The sequence below is a fragment of the Aulonocara stuartgranti genome, assembly GCF_965226115.1.
Source record: "Aulonocara stuartgranti genome assembly, chromosome: 9".
NCBI lineage: Eukaryota > Metazoa > Chordata > Actinopteri > Cichliformes > Cichlidae > Aulonocara > Aulonocara stuartgranti.
Genome location: NC_138960.1, coordinates 9946857 through 9969620, shown reverse-complemented (window position 1 = coordinate 9969620; position 22764 = coordinate 9946857). Strand labels below are relative to the sequence as shown.

General features: G+C 42.1%; 3 protein-coding genes and 1 long non-coding RNA gene across 7 annotated transcripts in view; 3 read left to right on the top strand and 1 right to left on the bottom strand.

The window, feature by feature from the left end:
* LOC309714666 (kinesin-like protein KIF1B) overlaps window positions 1–21148 on the top strand; it is a 63851-nt gene extending 42703 nt beyond the window's left edge. For both annotated transcript variants that reach the window (XM_082547254.1, XM_082547253.1), the window contains exons 6-8: window positions 15840–16032; window positions 16189–16307; window positions 20153–21148. In XM_082547254.1, the coding sequence (XP_082403380.1) occupies window positions 15840–16032; window positions 16189–16307; window positions 20153–20357 (517 nt within the window). In that variant the 3' untranslated portion in view covers window positions 20358–21148. The remainder of the gene's footprint in view (window positions 1–15839; window positions 16033–16188; window positions 16308–20152) is intronic.
* LOC309714631 (uncharacterized protein) lies at window positions 1741–7706 on the bottom strand. Of its 3 annotated transcripts, XM_082547183.1 has the most exons (13): window positions 7582–7601; window positions 7386–7462; window positions 6880–7177; window positions 6506–6658; window positions 5441–5517; window positions 4902–5232; window positions 4439–4678; window positions 4158–4281; window positions 3936–4041; window positions 3598–3836; window positions 3347–3502; window positions 3087–3249; window positions 1741–2997 (listed from the first exon to the last, which is right to left on the bottom strand). In XM_082547183.1, exons 1-12 carry the CDS (start codon window positions 7586–7588, stop codon window positions 3111–3113), a joined length of 1947 nt encoding a protein of 648 aa, XP_082403309.1. In that variant the 5' UTR covers window positions 7589–7601; the 3' UTR covers window positions 1741–2997; window positions 3087–3110. The 3 variants fall into 3 exon arrangements, with proteins under 3 accessions (XP_082403309.1, XP_082403311.1, XP_082403310.1); XM_082547185.1 differs by having other exon boundaries at window positions 1743–3249; window positions 7582–7706; XM_082547184.1 differs by having other exon boundaries at window positions 1743–3249; window positions 4914–5232.
* LOC309714692 lies at window positions 8468–10185 on the top strand. Its single transcript, XR_014278988.1, has 3 exons — window positions 8468–9767; window positions 9886–9952; window positions 10100–10185. It is a non-coding gene; the product is annotated as an uncharacterized lncRNA (long non-coding RNA).
* Window positions 12344–15536, top strand: LOC309714683 (kinesin-like protein KIF1B). Its single transcript, XM_082547310.1, has 5 exons — window positions 12344–12432; window positions 13193–14813; window positions 14908–15053; window positions 15232–15413; window positions 15506–15536. Exons 2-5 carry the CDS (start codon window positions 14792–14794, stop codon window positions 15519–15521), a joined length of 366 nt encoding a protein of 121 aa, XP_082403436.1. The 5' UTR covers window positions 12344–12432; window positions 13193–14791; the 3' UTR covers window positions 15522–15536.
* Window positions 21149–22764: the final 1616 nt, after the last annotated feature.

Genomic DNA, 22764 nt, shown 5'->3' with positions numbered 1-22764 from the left:
CGTCCTTATGTGCCGACACCGGTGTTTTAGCGAGCAAAGCGGCGTGGCGACGTTTAGTGTGTGTCAGAACAATGAGGCGACTGCTGAGTGTTACAGGTGTTACAGCAGTGACACATCTGCTGCTGTCAGGCCTGCAGGTATCAGGCTGTTGTTCTCCTTCATCTCATAGTTGACAGAAATTATTTTTGGAGTGGCACAAATAATTTGTGTGGCATCAGATTTGATGCAATTTGATGATTGTTCTCTAAATAATTTAAAATGTTTATTTAAAAAAACGCCTTGGCTGCATTTTTAGGTAAACAGCTGCAAAAAACTTTGTTGTTTGCATAACTCAGTTACTTTTTTGAAGAAGTAACTATATAATTAATTACCCAACATTGGTCATTATTTACTGTATTTTGCAGACAGAGTTACAGACTCTCTCCCAGACCACAGACTCATAATACAAGTCAGAGCTTTATGAAAAAAAAACAAAAGAAACTTGTGTTTTCAAAATTGGAGTTCAAGTTATTTTTACTTCCAATAGTGTTAACATGCTACACAGGTCATGAACAAGATTTTTTTGTTTTGTTTTTTTAAATTTTCATTGTAAGTGGGCTAAAATAGTTAATTAAAAGTAGTCTAACATAAATGTAAATGCTGTAATTTTATTATTTTAATAAACCATGTAACTTGCATGGATTCAATGCTGGCGTCACCACAGTGCACACGTCTGCTGTTGCTCACAGTGGTCCAAGGGATCGCTCAGGGAGTTTCTGTGTTCGCTCAGACACATGAAAAATTAGAGGGAACATTGGGTGCGGGTATACCGGATACGGGTGGCTTTTTTTTTTCTTGAGATGTCATACACTTTGGATTCTAGCCAATCATTTTACGTTTCCGAGGATAGTAGGCGGGTCCAGGTACGTATGTTCTTTGAGAGCAGAGCTACAGATTAAATGTCCAAGGCAAAGCGGTCAAAAGTCTGGCTGTACTTCACAGCAAAATATGCAAACTCAGCAGCAACAAGTGCTTTAAGGTGATACTGTGATACTGTGCAAAGGAAGTAACACCTCGAATCCAATGAAAGACCTGGCAACGCAATAGCGTTTTTTTAAAAGCAGAGAAATGCATCGTATTTGATAGCTTGCTGCGAGACTTCACACCGAGCACATCTGCTGCGGGTGGGTTGCCTGTTATTGGACCTGGAGTTAGCAACATCCCCCAAAAACCCGAAGAGGAGAGTCCTGGCCCCTAGCCCTGCCAGTGTAGCAGACGGATGATGATGCAGCAGCAACCGTTCTTCTCTGCGTGAGGAGCTTAATGTTGTTCGTGTGTAATTTACGTTGAGTAGGCTAACCACGTTATTACATTAATGCATGTAAGGTGAACTAGCAAACACCGTCGTAGTTACATGCGACTGTCTTCTTGTTTGATAGGGCTGCAGAAAAAGCTAACACCGTTATCTTTTTACAAAAAAAACAAACAGCTAAACATGTTTTCCATTATTCACCGGTTCCAAACAAAGTAGGTATGTTGTATCAAAAGAAAAGGCTAACTTGGTTATCATTTTGCAGAAAAAAGAGACTGCTAAAAATAAAAACATAAGAGGTTTTTGGACAAAGTTTGTGTTCTCCATTCTTTAAGCAATTCAATTCAATTCAATTTTATTTATATAGCACCAAATCACAACAAAAGTCGCCTCAAGGCGCTTCATAGATACAGAGTCATATGACCCCCTATGAGCAGCACTTTGGCAACAGTGGGAAGGAAAAACTCCTGTTTAACAGGAAGAAACCTCCAGCAGAACCAGGCTCAGGGAGGGGCGGGGCCATCTGCTGCGACCGGTTGGGGTGAGAGAAGGAAGCAACGGTTAGAGCACCATTTAAGCACCCGCACAGTTTCAAAAGTACCGGTATCGGATAAAACCTAAACGATACCCATCCCTAAACAGAGTATAGATAAGGAATCTCTCAAATACTTCATAAAATGAGCATGTAGAAAGTGATCTAGCATTCTGAATGTTCACAATGACTCTCAGAGAGAGACCTGCTTCATTTTAAATCAGCCACTCGTGTGCCACGCCCAGAGTGCTGACCATTTGGGATGTGGAAGAAAAAAATCACGCCAAGTCAATGTTCAAAGGCAATGGTCATGGCCAGTAGTGGAACAGAAAAGCTAGTTCTGCCATCAATGGCCTGATGGGCCAGTATGGGATCTATAAAAATGAGAGACAGCTACTCCTCCCTCACCCCACTCAGTATCACTGGTATGAGGTTGAGAAGGGGAAAATGCATACAGGTCAATGCTGAACACATGAGAAGCTACTTTAAGGCATATCACCCAATTTGTAATATTGCTAAACATTTCTTAAGGCAGACGAGTCATGCTGGCTGGGTCAGTGTCATTTTTGTTGTAATTGATGTCTGGTTTGTTCTGTTCCCTAGTGATGGGTAGGGATGGGTACCAGTATCCGGTGTTCTGACATAATCCTTGAAATAGTAATAACACAGTATCCTCAGCAAAGATGAATTAAACAAGTTTTATTTTAATGGAAGTTTACTTCAAGTCTTCAGATTTTTACTGTCTTTTATTTGATTACTTTAAAGTATATGATTACATTAGAGTAATTAAATAAAGACAGTTTTGATGGAGCTCCTGAGCCAGCCCAAGCTCTCTATGAAGACGAGGAAAAACTCCCCTGGGGGGGCCAGACTGACGGGAAGAAACCTCGGGAAAGCCCATTCAAAGAGAGATCCCCTTTCCTGGGATGGCTGGGGGGGGGGTTACAGGAATTCCAAAACACTGAAATTTAAAGTGGGCCAATTAAAAAAAATTATTTCCTGAAAAAAAGAAAGGTAATTCATACATCACACATAAATGATAACGTCTGAATTGTGTGTGTTTGTGTGTGTGTGTGATAGGCTTATCTCAGCCAAGTGTGATGCTGTAGCTCCTCCAGCGTCGGCCGCGTCTCCGGGACTTTGGTTAAACACGCGTCCAAGAAATCCCGGCAGTCTGGAAAGAAAGGAAAGAGAAAAAACATGAAGATGATAGTTCCAGTGGTCCAAGCCATCAGTCAGTCTTGAAGTGTGACGTTTTCTTACTTTTGGACAGATGTCTTTTGAATTTCAGGCGCTCCACAGGACGCCTGTCTTTTTCAGGCTCTTCTCCACAGGACGCCTGTCTTTTTCAGGGACAATCTTCACCCACAAATTCATAAAGTCCTTGTGAAGGGTCAGTTTCTCAATGATTGTTCGCCCATGGTACCTGTGGAAGATTACAGTTGTCATTAATTTTCATTAATTGTGTAAACTCACAGAAAATAAAACATTGATGCACTTCAAACCCATTTAAAAGTACCCACCTGGCTTCAGGTGCAGCATCCCCTGCCATTCTAGAGGCAGCAATTAGAAATCTTTCAGTGAAGGTTCCTGTTTTCAGGGTGACGGCTGCTCCAAGTTTGTCAGCCAGCTGGTGCAGGTGTTGAGCCGTGCTATTCCTCACTGCAACACAGCGATGGCTGAGCAAGGACAATATTAGACACACAACTCAGTGAACATGATCTCTCTTTCATGTCTTCTAATAAAATCACTACAGCTTCTTCTCTCCTCTTACGTCAGTCCTGTGTTAAACAGAGCGCTCAGAATCCGTCCATGGCTGCAATTTTCCACCATGGCATCAAGCGCCAGATTGACCTCCTGATGTAGAAAGTTGTTGTTGGTCATTGCAAGCTTCAGCAATAGAGCTCGGCCTGTTGTTTCAACTTCTGGGTCCATTGTTCTCTGGAGCTGAATGTAGAGCTCATTGATGGCATGTATGGCCTCAAAGGCTATTGCTGAGCGTTGGTTTTTCACCTAAAATGTGAGTGAAAATCATCAGTTGAGGCTGTAGTATGCACTTGAAGGGAAACTAGCTGCATGAAACGCATATAAGAAACATAAAGTGTGCAATACCTCCTCAATGAGGACCAGACACACTTCATGTAGTTTAGTCTTCAGGATGTCCGAGTGGTGCTTTGCCAGAGACTGAATAGTTTGCAAGGCGTGTCTTTTCTTAATCCTGTATTTACACAACACAACATTGAACACGACTTCAGGAACACCACAAATAACACAGCCACATTATGCAGCACTGTTTCTGTGCAGTATTTAATGTCTCCTTACTACGTTTCTTACCAGTCGTCTGAAGACAGCAGACTAAAGCTGTGGGACAGGCTCTCTACAGGTGTAGCTACAGGCGGGAGTTTGACCCTGCTCTCTCTTGGATTATTCTGACTGCACTGACTGTCTGCTTTCTTGTCTGATAATCAACGAGGTTAGTAAAAAGAAACTGTCATTTCTTCTAATTCGAAGCATGATGCAGTGATTAATTGTTCATTAAAATCTTTTTAAAAAATCTCTTAATTTAAAGTTTGATTATTCAGCATCTTCTACAGTTACTGAGGAAAACCACTTACCGTCTATAGGGACGACTTTTGCACGGCGCAGCAGCGTCCCAGGCCGAGGTCCTCGTTTTTGCGGTATGGGAACTGTTGGAGGTTTTGGAGTCAAAGGCTTTACTGCAGTAAATGTTTTGGTTGGTACTGTGTGTCCAGGTGAGGTTACAATCCCATCCTGGAAATGCTGCAGTTTTTCCAAAATAGGCCCAAATTTGTCTTTTGCTGTCAAGACTCTTATTCCACGAATGACCTTCGTGTCTGTTTAGACAAAAAAATAACTAAATAACTACAAATTGACATCTTACAAAAACAACAATAAACATTTTTCTTCCTGATTTTTTTTTTCTTCAAAAAAGCATATAAAATGAATGGACAGCAAGAATGTGTAATTTAGCATTAAAATAGATAATCTACAGTGTCAAATTTTAAAATCTAAACTAACTGATTAACAGCAGGTGTAACCACTAAAGAAAAGCATCACCTTTGAACCGACCTGCTCCTGAATGTTTAGCAGAGAAAACAGGCAATTGCGATGGACAAGCTGCTCGAGGAGGTGGAGGAACTGGAGTGAGCGGTGTCATCTCAACAGGACTAACAATGAAAGGAATGGCCCTCAGATCACTTGGTGTGTGTGTGTCTGCAGAGCTGAGGCTACTCAGACTTCTTTCAGGGTCCTCCTGATTCCAAAAGGGGTCATCCAAACAGTTCCAGCTTCCCTGGACTATCTCTGGAGAGCCTGCGCATTGCTCAGGTAAAGGTGGGAGATGCACAGCATAATCTCTGGGTCTCTGTGCGATATGCAATGTGTCTGCCTGTTGAAAGAACACATTTGTCTTACTGCTCTGAGCTTTGTGAAAGTCCAGGATCCTGGACTCTGTGGTGAAGCGCTGACAGTTGCTCTGTCTACAGTGACTTACACAAAAATTACACTGTGCAAAGCAGCAAAATATAACACATCTCTCAGAAACATTTACATTTGATCAGCAGAGAAGTCAAGAATGAGTATGTTTAGTTACTTACATCTCCACCTGTGCGCTTTCTCTGAATCAAATCTTCAAAGCGATGGAAAAAGTTATCTGATGTCTTTTCAGACATGCCTGAGATAAAAAGTGAACAAATTGTTTAGAAATAGAAAGTTAGTGAGTGCTGCTCAGTGTGTGAGTGGCAAGTTCTAACTGAGCTGCTCAGTAAATAACTGTTATGATGTGGAACTCACAGAGCATTTTTTGAAAATATTCATATATATACACTATTTTGTGTTTACAAAAATATCAGACATGTCTAAATCAAAGGCAGGTTATGATCTCTAATTATGATCTTTAATCAACAAATTTAAATAGACGTCCTAATCACAGCTTCTAAAACTAGACAACACTATACTGATAAATTCATATAAAACAGCAAAAAGGAGATAAAAGCACTGTCATAAATAGAGAAATAAGTACAGTAAATAAATAAATACAGTTTTTAAAAAATATAGAAAAAAAACATGTGTCATTTGTTACAACGACAACAAAATAGCAGCTTGGACAAAGCTGTTTCTTCAAGCTTCGCCTGCATTTAGGGTCTGCAAACCTCTGTCCCACAGGAAGAAGCTGAAATCCTCCAATAAGGGGTGGGAGTCATTTAAAGTAGAGTAACTCATCCTCTACAACTGCCTAGTATTCAAGGACTCTATGTTAAGATGCTCTAACATGGTACAGTACCTTCAGAAACGCCTCAAATTTCTTAGATACTGAAAATTAAATCTCTTCTCAGGAACCTTTTCTCCATTCAGTAGAAGTAGATCTAGTATTCATTTTAAAGTTCTAATGAAGACAGCAGACTAAAGCTGTGGGACAGGCTCTCTACAGGTGTAGCTACAGGCGGGAGTTTGACCCTGCTCTCTCTTGGATTATTCTGACTGCACTGACTGTCTGCTTTCTTGTCTGATAATCAACGAGGTTAGTAAAAAGAAACTGTCATTTCTTCTAATTCGAAGCATGATGCAGTGATTAATTGTTCATTAAAATCTTTTTAAAAAATCTCTTAATTTAAAGTTTGATTATTCAGCATCTTCTACAGTTACTGAGGAAAACCACTTACTGTCTATAGGGACGACTTTTGCACGGGGCAGCAGCGTCCCAGGCCGAGGTCCTCGTTTTTGCGGTATGGGAACTGTTGGAGGTTTTGGAGTCAAAATAGGCCCAAATTTGTCTTTTGCTGTCAAGACTCTTATTCCACGAATGAACTTCGTGTCTGTTTAGACAAAAAATAACTAAATAACTACAAATTGACATCTTACAAAAACAACAATAAACATTTTTATTCCTGATTTTTTTTTCTTCAAAAAAGCATATAAAATGAATGGACAGCAAGAATGTGTAATTTAGCATTAAAATAGATAATCTACAGTGTCAAATTTTAAAATCTAAACTAACTGATTAACAGCAGGTGTAACCACTAAAGAAAAGCATCACCTTTGAACCGCAATTGCGATGGACAAGCTGCTCGAGGAGGTGGAGGAACTGGAGTGAGCGGTGTCATCTCAACAGGACTAACAATGAAAGGAATGGCCCTCAGATCACTTGGTGTGTGTGTGTCTGCAGAGCTGAGGCTACTCAGACTTCTTTCAGGGTCCTCCTGATTCCAAAAGGGGTCATCCAAACAGTTCCAGCTTCTCTGGACTCTCTGTGGAGAGCCTGCGCATTGCTCAGGTAAAGGTGGGAGATGCACAGCATAATCTCTGGGTCTCTGTGCGATATGCAATGTGTCTGCCTGTTGAAAGAACACATTTGTCTTACTGCTCTGAGCTTTGTGAAAGTCCAGGATCCTGGACTCTGTGGTGAAGCGCTGACAGTTGCTCTGTCTACAGTGACTTACACAAAAATTACACTGTGCAAAGCAGCAAAATATAACACATCTCTCAGAAACATTTACATTTGATCAGCAGAGAAGTCAAGAATGAGTATGTTTAGTTACTTACATCTCCACCTGTGCGCTTTCTCTGAATCAAATCTTTAAAGCGATGGAAAAAGTTATTTGATGTCTTTTCAGACATGCCTGAGATAAAAAGTGAACAAATTGTTTAGAAATAGAAAGTTAGTGAGTGCTGCTCAGTGTGTGAGTGGCAAGTTCTAACTGAGCTGCTCAGTAAATAACTGTTATGATGTGGAACTCACAGAGCATTTTTTGAAAATATTCATATATATACACTATTTTGTGTTTACATGGCAACGGGAGGAAACAACCCGGCAAAATAACACATGACAGCGAGATAAATTTATATTGGCATGTGTATTCAGAGTGTTACCACTATTCTAGGATTTCTATTGTCAGAATAATATTTGTGACTTTAGACCTTTATTTAAACTGTAGACTTGCTTGAACTTAAGAAAGTAGAAGGTTGGTTTGTTATGCTTCAAGGTTGGATTTTATTAATGAAAACATTAAAGGGAAAAATGTTAACAAGCAAACAAACCTTACTAAAAATGTTCATGTTATTCATTGCATTATACAACATAGTGAAGAAAGCTGCAAGCTTGACTAAAATTCAAGTATTAGAGAGCTCCATTAGCATCTAGTCTGGCTTCACTCTACAAGCCAGGACAGGTTTGCGTGACTGGAGGCTCAGACTGTGTATGCAACCCATAAAACTGGATGGAGCATTGTTTGACATATAATATTAATTCAGCAGTGGAGTTCTCTGCCAGGGCATGACTGACATTTATGAACATCGCTGTGAGGCATTTTATCACTCTTGGAGCCATATAGAAAATATTGCAGCTCCTCTCCCTGTCAGATAATGGCACTAATTTCACCAGCATGGTTTAAACCTCTGTGACTGCTGAAGGGCAAGAATTACTGGTTCTTTGTGCGTCTTAATCCTTACCAAATAATGAGAAAAAGTCTGTCATTTTTCACGGCTTATAATTCAAAAGGTGGGCTTTTTCAAACCCCACATTAAAACAAACGTTTCTTTTTTTGGCATGTATTCATTTATTTATTTATTTTTGATGCATCATTCCAAAGTAGTTATGCAATATAGAAAAACATCTGCAATGAGGTAACCAAGAAGGTCACCAAGGGACAGTCGCCATGGCATTTTGTCCTGATTGTGTCAAGAGCGTGGCTGTAAGCATAAAGGAAGAAAAATTCCATCCATCCATTCGCTTCCGCTTATCCTTTTCAGGGTCGCGGGGGTCACTGGAGCCTATCCCAGCTGTCATAGGGCAAGAGGCAGGGTACACCCTGGACAGGTCGCCAGTCTATCGCAGGGCTAACACATAGGGACAGACAACCATTCGCACTCACATTCATTTGCACATTCACACCTAGTGACAATTTGGATTATCCAATTAGAGGCTTGTTGCTACCTAGTTAGCGATGCTACACACCTGTTACTGTGTATTTTTCAATGATTCAGCACTCCTTGGATTTTTAGACAGTAATGAGATCATGTGCACACTCCACAGAGGTCCAGAGTCCAAATGTGACCTCTAGCACCAAACGCTTGCTGCAGCTGTTGGTGTCAGAGGTGACACACAAGGTATCAGGTTTTCTGTGTGATTACTTTTTCATATAGGACCAAGTATGTTTGGATAGCGTTTTGCCCTTGAAAACTGCCGTTGAATATTAGACATTGTTGTCTAATGTTATAAATGTATTGATGTGAAAGGTGTAAGTGTGACAAATATGGAATAAGATAGGAAATGAGAAAGGAGGCAAATACTTGTTCACAGGGCTATAGTCTGTAAATGGTCTTCTTTTGGCTATAGTAGATCTTTTACTTGTTCCTTTTTTAATTGTTTGTTAAAATAGTTTTTTCGATCATATTGAGTATAGAGGAATGCAACTGTGAGCTTTAGCAATTATCCCGCTTCAACAGGACCGTGATCCCGATGTGTGAGACAGCAGGGTGCTGCCACTGGTGTTGTAATGTGTGATTTAGTTCCTCCTAACATTTCAGTTTTCTTCCAGTATCTATCCTCTGTGATTACTGGCTCTTTAGACAGATTTAATAGAAGTGTGTGAGCTATTGGCTCAGTATAAAGGGTCAGTAGTGTTTTCATGTCACCTATCCATCCTCCATTTAGTCACCCAAAGCATGTAGTAAATACTGCTCACTTTTATTCACCTTCTCTTAAATCCAGAAAAATTCCCACTTGTTAACGTTGAGTGTGTGTGTGTGTGTGTGTGCGTGCGTGTGCGTGTGTGTGTGTGTGTGTGTGTGTGTGTGTGTGTGTGTGTGTGTGCCAGTTGCAGCCTCCAAGTTGAACACCATCACCAAATCCAACCTGGGTCAGTGTGTCAGCAAGTACGACCTGCTGGTCTGGTTTGAGATCAGCAAGCTGGAGCCCACTGGAGAGTGAGTATCCATCTGGAGTGTTATATTCACGCACAAGCTTTAAAGGAACCATAAAAATGATCTCCAGGAAGAATATTATAAGTTGGGATGTTGTGTCACCTCCTCCCTCCATGCACAGGTACATCCCAGCCATCGTGGATCACAGTGGAGGCCTGCCCTGTCATGGTACCTACCTGCTGCACCAGGTACAGGATTGGTGCACATGTTGTTTCCTTATTACTCACACAGTGGTAACTGCTTCCTTTGTACACAGTTGAATATCTTCTTTTAAAGCGTAATGTTGCTCTAGCTGTGCTCACTGTAATCCTGAGCTCCTGTTATGTTTGCTGCAGGGGATCCAGCGGAGGATCACAGTGACCCTCATCCACGAGAAAGGCAGCGAGCTCCATTGGAAAGATGTTCGTGAGCTGGTTGTAGGTGAGCAGCCTGCCTTTAGGGTCTAGTCGTGCTATACCTCTGTGTAGAAAACAAAACCCCAAAGCACCGAAACAATGTTTTATAGTGTTTGTGTGCTTTTGATAGAGGAAGACAGGACAGAACATCATTAAAGGGATTTGACTTTGTGAGATCACCCTGAAAACGCACCACTCTGTTCACTCTGAGATATTTTCAGTCTGGAAAGATGAATCTGTCGGGCTTCAGGCTGCTTCTCACTTTAAGCAGTTCATGCTGTAGCTGATGGACCAAAAATGACATTTGATATTTTAGACATTCAGCTGCTGACTCTGAAGCCAACAGGCTCTTGAGTGTGGATGATTGTGTTGGTACTGGATGCTGTGATCAAACAGCTGTTCTGATCTGTCTTCATTCATGCCTGTTGTTATTAAGCCTCCTAAGCTCCAAACCAGTAAAAGCAATCTTTGGAGGCAACACCCTTTTTAGTACTTTGCTGTATTTGTTTGTGATTGTGTGACACTGAACCACAGTGCTATGTATATCCTCTGTAACACTCAGACGTTTCCAGATCAGTGTTTCCCCCTCAGCTGTTTCTCACTATAGAGTCTTTCCTCTGTAACAATGAGGCACCAGCAGAGCATATCTGGCTCCCAGTCTGTGGCTGATAGTGCCCCCTGCTGTTAATAACAGGAACAGTGTAACCTTGTATGGAGCTCATAGTGATGGTCTGAAGATTGCTGCTGCAAGGCAGTAATTTGTATCCATGTGTGCTGTCTATTCTGAGCATATGCAGTTATGTGAGCTCTCAGGTTTTATGTATCAGGACATAATTAAAAACAATCAGGTCCTTAGTAGGTCTTAATATGAGGTAAATGCAACCTCAGATGAACAGCACAGAACACATTATACCAGGTCATTATTTATTTAACACACACTGAGCCGAAATTCAGATGTTTCAAAAACTAAGACATCCAAGACTATTTCCATAATTATTTAAGAGGGTCAGTATTAGCCAAGTGCTAATCAAGTGCACTAGATCATCAGTAAGTGTAACCACTACTGTCAGTTTGCTGGTGTGGCGTATTCAGGTAAGTGGTAACATACTGAGGAGGAGAGAAGCAGTTGTTGATACCCATGAATGTGGGAAGGCTTTGAAGTCGATCATTTTACAGCAAGAAAGATTATTCGCAAGTTAAAAAATCAAAGATTATCTTATATCTTATCTAACTATGAAGATGATGTTCTGGATAATCTCTACATGGACTTTTGGTATGTGTTTTACTATAGAAGATGATCAGTAATCTGTCTCATTCTCAGGTTTTGCAGCTAAACTGGTGGGAAATTGATATTTCTTTCATTTATTTCATGCTGCCAGCATCTGTAGCTGTCGTATAAAACAAAACAATGAAACTATTCGGTGTTATTTTTGTCTCCATCAGAAACATTGTGAACAAAACAGTAAAGTGAAGTGATCAGTTATCAATGGGTCCTCTTCCTCTGTGCAGCTGCCGTGTGCAGACGGGGCTGTCTCTCCTCACTCCGTGCACTGGATCTGTCCTACAACAGCTTGGTGGGAGACAACGGTTGGTGCAGTCTGTTTGCAGCAGGAGGTCTGGGCTCTCTGGAAGACGTGGATGTCAGTTTGCGACCTTCAACCTCTGCTCCGTGCTCAGCCTGGCTGCCCGCTCTGCTCCGAGCTCTGCCTCAAATGCCGGCGCTGGCTCGACTGGCCATGCAGAGGTGGACAGCTGACTGTCAGGAGAGAGAGCAGCTCAGGTACTGTCTGAAAAAGAGGAGCGTCCTGCTGGAAAGGGATCCAGATTTACAAGACACATCATCAGCATGTAAAGGGAACAGTCAGGAGAGCCTAGAAGAGAGTCAGCCTGAGGAGATTGGAGCGGACCGCACTGGAATTTACTGTCAAAGAGCGACCCACTTTGTTGCTTTATTATTATTTTTTTAAGTCTCTGTTACCACAAGAAGGTCAGTGTTGAGGTCAGCTGCATCACGTCTGATGTAAACTGTGTCACACGTGATGGTTTCAGGGAATACTGGGAACTTACAGAGTTAAGCACAGCTGGTGTGGGTTATCATATTTGTCGTCTCTCACCTTGGCTGCAGGGTCTGGGTCTTTCCAATGCAGCAGTCCTAACACTTGAGACACACATGCCGAGAAGTGGGGATACCTGGAAATGGACAAAGGCTTTCAGCAGAGTTTTAAAGCAGCTATTCAGGAAAAGAGCTGTGAATTATCTGCATACCTTGTTAGGTAATCAGCTATTTTGGGGTTCTTTAACAAATCAACCAAAAGGTCGACTGAGTATTTTCTCGTCAGAGTACCTTCACCGTTCACGATGATGTTGAGCACAAGCTGGAGCGTTTGATGGATGTTCTTTGCATCAAAGAGCTACGAGGAAATCCCAGAGATTAGAGACAGGATATTATGTGAATCAGCATGAATGTTGTTTGTTGTTCAACAGATAAAAACAAGAAGAGAAAATAGAAACAAAGTAAAAAAGGAACAATTGTTTCTGCCGTTAAGAAAAAAAAATTGAGTCATGGCAGAGACCTGCAGAAGTCTTGAGTCTCATTTGATGACATTTTGTCAGATTGCCTTGTAATTTAAAAAAAACAAAACTGTTTTTTGAGCAAAAGTTCTCCAGGTTTTTTTGGAGTTCTTTCAAAGTTTTCTTATTTTTGGACGTTAGCTGCTTTTTCACTCTTTTTCAGTCCAGTCTGTGCATCTGAACATTTACAGAAAGATTTCTTTGTTTCGTCTTTAGACACTTTGTTAAACGCAGATCCCAGCAGAGTTCACCTACCTTCTCTCCAACCTTCTCAGGTTTTGTGGATATTATACATGGTTATGCTGAGAATATGTCGGCTACTTTCCACTGGAAATGCCTTTTGGTTAAACTGTCAGCGAGGAATTTGCACTGTTACATTTTTATATAACTTTAATGCAAAAAAAAACAGCTGCTTGTTTAAGTGAAAATACACTGATGGGGTTTTTTTCTATTCATGAACAGGAGTGTGATCAGTTTAATAAAAGAAAAAATAACCATAACCAAGATATGAGGGGAAATCTTGGACAAATACAAGCAGACTGGAGCAGCCAGCGTTCAAAACACCGACGTTCAAGGTAACAGAAGGTTCCCGAGCCACATCCACCCAGCTGGTTTCTGTGTTTCTTGTGTATTTGTGTACACTGTGACTTCATGGCTGTCTTGGGCTCCAGCTCTTGTTTTGGTGTCTCATTAATTTGATTTAATGTCCTGCTTAGTGATAACATCACTCTTGGCCTCCCTGCACTGGCTTCCAATTGAATTTAGGATTCATTTTAAAGTTCTTTTATTGGTTTTTAAATCTTTAAATGGTCTGGCACCTGCTGAAGCCCTATGTCCCCACTCGTTCGCTCCGGTCAGCTGAGCAGCTGTTGCTCTCAGTCCCCAAATCACGGCTGAAACTGAGAGGAGACCGAGCGTTCTCTATCGTGGCTCCTAAGCTTTGGAATAATCTTCCTCTTCACATTAGGCAATCGACATCAGTGCTGGTTTTTAAATCCAGATTGAAAAAGCATTTTTAGTCACTGGCTTTTGACTCAGTGGTTGACTGACTTGTATTTTATTGTTTTTCGCTATGTTTATTATTGTATCGTATTTATTATTCTTATGGTATCTATTATGTTTCTATTGTTCAGCAGTTTGGTCAGCCTTGTGTGTTTTTAAAGTGCTATATAAATAAACAATGATGATGATGATGAACATAGTAACGTGTGTTGGGTTGCTCTGTCTTCAGACTCACTGTCAGACTGATTAGACAGTGAGTCTGAAGGTGAGAGTCCTCACTGCCCACGCCTGTCTTTGGGTCTGACCAACACCGTTTCCTGTGTGTCATTCCCCCCTCGCCTTCCCCCCATCCGTCCTGTCTGCACTGACCTCTCCAATAAAGACAAAAGGCCTCATTTTCTGAAACTCTTCCTATCCCATCACCTTGCGAAGAATCACTTCACCATGTTGATTAATAAGGACGGTGGGAATGGTTTGAAGTCTCGTCACAGAAAATGTGCCAAAGGCAAAGAATCTGAGCTTGAAATAAAATGAAATGAAAGATCAGCCCCACACAGGGGTTAAATTCAGATGGAAACTCTTATCACACAAAGAGAACAAGCGAATAAATATATCTGAGTGTGGCCCCTCGACTGTCACAGTGTAGCTGACATTTGATCTTATCATGTGTTAAAGCTATTTTAATTACTGAAGAGAACCAGTGTCAAACTCAGCCCAAGTATGGTTGTACGTTAATCCTTAAAGCAACAACGTTTTTAAAGTTGCAGCGTCATTTTTACACCACACCTAAAATCCCACTAATCGTCCGGGCTCTTCACCCTATGACCACACGCTGGGGTATCTAACACCACATGACCCAAATGGAAACTATGTCAGCTGAAAGAAACCCATCGAAATGTGCAACACTTAAAACTTTGCCTGATTGGAGCATGGCTTCAAATACAGCCCTGAAAACAGACAGGCGGTCGTTGGCATTTCGTTACAAAGTTTCCTTGTTCAAAACTTCTGCTTCATTATAGCAACCGAGTGACTGGGATCTACGAGCTGAGCTTGTGTAAGATGTCTGACACTGGAAGCCCAGGTGAGCGGCCATGAAACATGTTTAAAGAACGGCAGCTGTTTTATCATAATTCTGTGGAGAGCTTCATCCTAATGAGGGCTCATGTCCTGAGCAGGGATGCAGAGGAGGAGGAGGAAGGTGCTGGACACATCAGTGGCTTATGTGCGTGGAGAGGAGAACCTGGCCGGCTGGAGGCCCAGAGGAGATAGCCTCATCCTAGAGCACCAGTGGGAGCTGGAGAAGATGGAGCAGCTGCAGGAGGTGGGGCCTTAAAAGATTCATAAAGAAATAAATCTGTTTAATATCGTAGAGGGAAAAATGACTTTTCAACTCAAAGACCAAAGTGCTATTCTAAAAAGTTTTTTCTTAGAGTACAGACTTTACATGACTAACCTCCCCTCTTCTCCCCACCTCACATTCGCCCCCATCTTTCGTCCAGGTGGAAAAGACCCGTCACCTTCTGGGAGAGGCGGCTCCCGTGGGAACAGCTCCCACCACCAAGTCCCTGAGTGAGTCTCTGTCCCCCAGCGTGAGCTCCGGCACTCTGTCCACGTCCACCTCCGTCTCCTCGCAGATCTCCAGCACCACCTTTGAAAGCGTGAGAAGGAGCTGGCCACCAAGGTGAGAAAAACGTGGGCTTAGTGGGCGTTCTTGTTGCTGCCTTCTTCCTTCTCTGCTCGGAGCTGATCGGTCTTGTTCCTGTTGTGTTGTAGTGCCTGCGCCTTCTGACACACACCTTCAATACTGAATACAAGCAGCTGGTGAACAGCATCAGTGACTGCAAGGTGAGAAATAATATAAGGTGAAGAAATGCGACCAGGGTGAGTAATGCCATATTAACCCAAATACTGTCACTATGACATGTGTCTCACAGACCAAATGTAAGTCGACACTCATGTTCTCTAGTTCAAGCAGAAATGATGTGGATCGATTCAAATTCCTGAGCCTGGATGATTTCAGCTGGAAACAAACCAACTCTGCTTCTTCCTCAGAAAAACAAGCGCTCTCTTAAAAAATAAATAAATGAATAAAATCTCTTCTTTTCAGATCTGTTGTGTCCAAGAAGGGTTTTCTAAGCTTCGTGGAGCCTCGCTCTAACTCATGGGGGAAGCATTTTGTGGTTGTTCGCCGGCCCTACGACTTCATCTACAACAGCGACCAGGACCCCGTGGAGCGAGGCGTCCTCAACCTCTCCACAGCACAGGTGGAATACAGCGAAGACCAGCAGGCCATGCTTAAGGTTTGAGGCAGGATAGAGAAAGGCTGGATGTAACACGTTTGTCTTTAATGAGAATTCATTCAAATTGTTTTGGTGCACGTTGATTGATGAAATGGCAAATGGACTGGGATTTATCATTTGAATGAACATGAATATAATGTGATGTTTTCTTTTCAGACGCCCAACACATTTGCAGTGTGCACAAAACATGGAGGCATCCTCCTGCTGGCCAACAACGAGAACGACATGAACGACTGGCTGTACGCTTTTAATCCTCTGCGAGCAGGAACGATAAGGTACACACACACAGACACACACGCTCCTCTCACACCACAGTCAAACGTGCAGCTTCTGCACCCTTCAAAAACATTCCCTTCTCCTCACAACGTAAAAATCTCCCTGCAGATCTAAGCTGGCGAGGCGGCGCAGCCTTCCTCCAGCAACCCCGCTGCCAGCTCAGCTTTCCTCCTCTCTATTCCCTCCCCTCAGCTTTTTGTGTTTTTGTTTCGATGACAATGTTTGGGTCTAATCTTGTTCCGCTTAGTTGTCATTCCCAAACTCTCCTAACTAAGTAGCATGTTGTAGTAGTCTGCTTGTGTGTGCACGACTCTTTAGAAACTTTCCGTTTGCCAATCATCTGTACAAAAAAAATGTCTCTATCAGTGCTATTTGTCTCCTGAAATGAGTTTCATTCTATTTTGGGGGTTTTTGCTGTTGGTTTTTTTAATAAATTAACATGCTCGCATGATACCTGCAGCAGTCCTCAGGAGAAGACCAGGTTTGCTCAGTTTAAAACAAAAATGAACCAAATCAGCCAGCTTACATTTGAAACCATGAAGGAAAAATCTACAGTTATCTCCAAGTGACGTGTTAGTTTATGCTCTGTGTTACGACCCGGCTCTGCTAGGCGACAGTGGACGTAACATAAACGAGCCCAGAGACTAGGGGGTTAGATAAAAAGAAAAACATAAGGTTTATTAACACAACTGAAAACCGTTAGTGAAACAACTCACTAGGCAATAGAGTGATTTTAAACAAACATAACAACTCCAGTAACACCAATAACACCAGTAGAACACTACTCATCTAAACATCTCACAGGAGGCAACTCAAAACAAAGGCTCAAATGGCAGCAGTGCAAAGGCAGGAGGGACCGTCTCCACAGTCTGTTCAAATCAACAAGTCCCTCCACGAATGAAGAATCCTCAGCCTTTTATCTTCTCAGGTGATTGCAGGCAGCTGTGTCATTGGTCTGTCGTACTCAAGGCTCCCTCAGCAGCCAATGGTGTGAGTGGTCTGGCACGCTCTGACCTGCATGAAGGTGGGGCGGGCATAGGTCCGGGCCAGCCAATCCCCCGTGAGTCCTGGAACACTTTGATTTCCATAGAGGAAGGCGGGGCCACCCCTCCCCTTAAAGTACCACCTATGTTGGGCAGAAGCAGACATTAAAGAGTGTGAACAAAAACAAAGAACAAACACAGCAAAACATGTTTACAAGCGGGACAGACCATCAGCTAAAACATTTTCAGACCCCTTCTTATGGTGAATACTTAAGTTGTATTCCTGCAACAACAGAGCCCAGCGCATAAGGCGCTGGTTATGATTAAACATGCGAGTAAGGAACACAAGTGGGTTGTGGTCGGTGTACACAACAAGAGGTAACATGCTGGACCCCAGGTATACGTGAAAGTGCTGAAGAGCCAACAACAAAGCCAGGGTCTCCTTTTCAATGGTGGAGTAGTTTAACTGATTTTTATTGAACTTGCGGGAAAAGTAACAAACGGGGTGGTTCAAACACTGCAAGTCTTCTTGCAACAGCACTGCCCCAGCCCCGACAGCACTGGCATCAACCTCCAGTTTGAATGGTCGTGTCAAATCAGGTGCAGCTAACACAGGAGTGTGGCAGAGGAGGGCTTTCGCACTCTCAAAAGCATCTTGACACTCACTTGACCATATAAACTCAACTTTTGGGCTGAGTAGGTCAGTCAATGGCTTGACTACTGAGGAGAAATTTTTACAAAGGTTTCTGTAGTAGCCCACCATCCCTAGAAACCTACGCAACTCACGCCTGGTGGTAGGTGTGGGAAACTCTTTAATCACTGCCACTTTGGCATCTATGGGCCGGACCTGTCCACGTCCCACCTCCCTGCCTAAGTACATCACTATAGCTTTGGCAAACTCACACTTAGCTAAGTTGAGAGTCAGAGTAGCTTGAGCCAAACGGTGAAATACCTGCTGTAACGTTTCCAAATGATCTTGCCATGTTTCAGTATAAATTACTAGATCATCTACGTAGGCACTGCAGTTGGACAGGCCACGGAGGACTTTATTTACCAGCCTCTGGAAGGTGGCAGGAGCGTTACACATGCTGAAAGCCATGACTGCGTATTGTAGAAAATCATCAGGTGTAACAAAGGCAGAGATGTTAGAGGCACGTTCAGTTAAAGGGACCTGCCAGTAACCATTAAGAAGATCTAATTTAGTGACATACTGAGCAGTCCAATACTGTCCACACAATCCTCAACTCTTGGGAGAGGATGTGAGTCAGCCACAGTCACAGAGTTCACCTTCCGGAAGTCTGTAATAAAACGGGGCGAGCCATCTGGCTTAGATTCCACTATACAAGGCGAGCTCCAGGGGCTTTGACTGGGCTTCGCTAAGCCATGTTGCAGCAGATAGTCAGCCTCCTGTTTCATGAGCAAGCGCTTATGGGGGCTGGCTCGATAAGGATGCTGCTTAATAGGTTTAGCTCCCTGGACATCAATATCATGCTCTAGCACCGTGGTGCAAGTTGGCACATCCCCGAATAAACAGGTGTATTCCTTAATCAAGACAGTAACACAGAGACAGAGGGGTCAGAGTCAGGAGCTGTGATAAGAGGCCTGGTGGTGCCGACCTTTTCAATAAAAGGTGATCATCATGTCTGGCGATTATACCTCAGCAGAGACTTTGTTTGGTGAATGAAACAGGTCAGAAATAATAGAAACAAACTTCAGAGTGACAGACGAGCAACCACACACAGCAGCGCCATCTTGTTACCAGTCAGGTGTGAAGAGCAGTTAGACCAAAGGTTCATTCAAGACTTTTTATGTGAAGGGAAGGATTTTAAACTGGATTCTGGATTTATCAGAAAATCAGTTCAGCTCGATCTGTTTCAGGATGGCTGAGTGGTCTAAGGTGCTGTGTTTAGTGCTCACTCTCCCCTGGAGGTGTGGGTTTGAATCCCACTCTTAGCAGTTTCTGCTTCATTGTCTTTCTCGGTGTTCACATCTCCTCATTCCTGAAATGGTCTGCTCACATTCACGTCCAGTCCAAAAAGGCTAGGCAAGCGCCTGTACCGTCTCCGACAACTCAGGAAGTTAGCAGGTTTTTCCAGTGGTCCTCAGAACTTTCTATTCAGGCGCTGTGGAGAGCATCCTCACACAGAACATCACTTCCTGGTGTGGGAATAACTGTGTCCAGGATTGAGAAGCAGAGTGATCCGTGCGTCAGAACGCTGCTGCGTTACAAATGCAAATACAGTATGATCCACAAATATAACTTCCCTACAGGACATTTACACCAGGAGATGTTGGTCCAGAGCATCTCAGATATTAAAGGACTGGTCCCATCCCAGTAACAAAATGTTTCGACTTCTGCAATCAGGCAGAAGGTTCCACACCATCGGGGCCAAAACAGACACTCGAGGAGGAGCTTCTCTCCTCAGGCCGTACGAGTCCTAAACCAGAACACGCCCCCACTCCCCTCATAGCATCAATAAGTGACTGAAACAGGACCTTATATCAATCTGTTCACACTACCCTGGTCGCATTACTGTTTACACTTCTCTGGTCACTCAGTTGAATTACTCTGTTTATATTACTCTGGTCACTTGTTTACTTGCACAGCTCTGTCAATACGTTGCTGTGCTAATATGGCACAAGACACTTTAACACTCCATTTGCACAAAGTACATTTTCAGATTTTTGATTTAAAATTTCCAGACTTTTAAAATCTATTTACTTATTGTATGTAATGTCTTTTTTTGTACAGTCAAAGGAGCAGTTCAGGAGACATTTCACTGTTTGTTTTGTAATTTAATGACTATGCATGTGACAAATAAAAAATCTTCAGTCTTGAACGTTATGCTCTCTCTTTCTAGGCCCTGCCAGTACTCTCGCTCCAGCATTTTGGATCAGCTGAAGGCTTTTGAGGGAGTTTTTATGACATCTGAAAATAGCAAATTACAGTTTCCCAGGACTTGCATGAACAGTTCAACAGCAAAGCCCCAAAAACCAAACAGGCTCATCAGGGATTTGAACCCAGGACCGCTTACACCCAAAGTGAAAAGGGAAAAGCTTCCTTAGGCATTTTCCAGGTCACAGCAGAGGTGTGCTTGCAGGCGGAGGAGGAGTGAGGTGCTGAGGCTGCTCCTGCTGCCCTCCAGCGAAGCCCAGGTGGCTGCTCTCAAACCTGCCCACAGCAAAGAGGAGCAGCTTCAATTACATGTTTCTTAGATTGTCACAAATAAGCTTTCGTTTAATTTTCAGATGATCACTTTTAATTTTAAATTAAGAACCAATTTAGGTGGGTTATTTAGAGCTTCCAATGAGGTGCATGTGTTTAGATCATCGCGGACAAAAAAAGAGTACCTGAAGAAAAACCCTGCAACATGGAGCATGCACCCACCTGCAATCAACACAGTGGCATGAGCATATAGTCATACAGATGAGCATGACAGCGTCAAGCTTCATAACCAGAAACCTTACACCACAAATTAAGTCACATTTTGACCCTAAAATCTGAATTTTGCAGTTAAAATCATCACATAATTTTCATCTGTAATATTTTATTTCACTTGGTACATAAGTTACATGTGTGCATAATGCACTGAAAGAGATTCCTTCGTGGTACTGAAGTACTAATGTTTACTGATGTTTATTTTTGGCCCTTTTGTGTATCAGTAAAACTGATGTGCGTTCTTCCACATGCATATTGTTAAAGTCGTGTGAGAGAGTTACACATTTATAATATATGATACATAACTGTGTATTGTAGTAGTTCTGTGTACAAGTTTGAATTGAATTCTCTTATTTAATCTAAAATAAAACTCTGTGTTATCTTGAATAACAAATAATTACCTTAGAAAAACTTTTTGGAGAATTTAAATGGTAAACAATAAGAACAAGGCCAACAACATCCTTCATATCAGATCTGTTAGCTGTCCCTGTATGAGGGACTATGGGAACATGTGTGCAGCTGCAGAGATTCTTTCAAATGGAGCCTAAACAGCATGTGGCAGCTGAGAGGCTCTATAGACAACACGTGGGCTCGTCCAGGATTTGAACCCGGGACCTCTCACACCCAAAGTGAGAATCATACCCCTAGACCAACGAGCCACACAAACAGTCCAGCAAGTCTTTTTTCACAAAGTCTCACATCAGAGCAACTAGATGAAGAAGAATGTGTGAAAGATTGTCTTGAACGCTCAGAGAATCATCTGTTTGTGTGCTTGATTCTAGATTTTATTCTAGGATTAATTCAGTAGAGATTTATTGGACATACTATAAGGACACATTCTATTTAACTTGAATTCTCAACAACAACAATGAGGGCTGGCCCTAAATAAATAAAGTTAAAATAAATCATATCACACTAACTGCTCTGTGTGTACTTTTTAAAAGAATCTTCTATCATTTGAATATAGCAGACATGCTTTATAAAAGCCTAGTATATATTATTTTCTTTCTTCCCTTAAACTGAAAGAATTACAAGTATGTAACTAGTATAGCAAGTTGAGAGTCATACTGTACCAAAAGAAAACAAACCTCTTCTGCCAAAGAGGAGGAGTGTAGAGATTAGAATATTATTTTACTGTTACTATTCATAACATTATCATTACTGTTGCATTACGTATCATTTATCATTATCATTTCATTAGAGCATTTATTGAAACTGTTGATGTTACATTAAAGTTTGTATTTCAGGTGTGAGCATAATTACATAATAATCTTTCATTGCAGGTGCAACTGTAACCATGTTATCCATATTGCATTTTGTGCTAATTAAAGAGTTGAAGCTCGGTCAAGTTAATTAATGGTCTGAAGCTTCGGTCAGCGCGACGTCTGGCCGATCAATAGGAAGTTAAGGTGACCTGGAGCCATGAAAGAATTGCATACATGCTTACAATACAATACACTACATATAACCTGTAAACAGAATAGAGGCCTGTGTGTGTTCAGCAGCCTGCTGCATTGGAGTTTGCCTAGTAACAGATGACTCGAACGGAGTCAGGAAGTATACTTCTAAGATGTCTTTGTTTGTCGAGTGAGGTCATGCACTGAGGTCAAGACACATAGTCTGCCTGAACACACATACACAGTATATAGACTTGTTTTGCTCGAAACTGCAAAGTTGTTTTACCTGCATACGTGACAGTTTAGTTCCACAAATAAGTGAAGTGCAGTAAGTGAAATAACAGGAAGCATCTGGCGGTGGCGGAGGAACAGAGGAAGGAACTGTTCTTTTTTAGAATATGTCCAAGGTCGGAATTACTGGAACTGATGCATGTTTCTTATCTGCTTTGACGCATGATGCTTGTCATCGACTATGTTATATATATGACTGCTCGTTTACTGTTCTGGGGAGATCGAGGCTGATGTTTTGCAGAGCTCATCTTTCCCACACACGTGTGTGCTTTAATAAAATCATTGTTTTGACGCACAATGGACCTCCAGTCATTTGTCTCTTACCTCAAATACGAAATCAGGACAC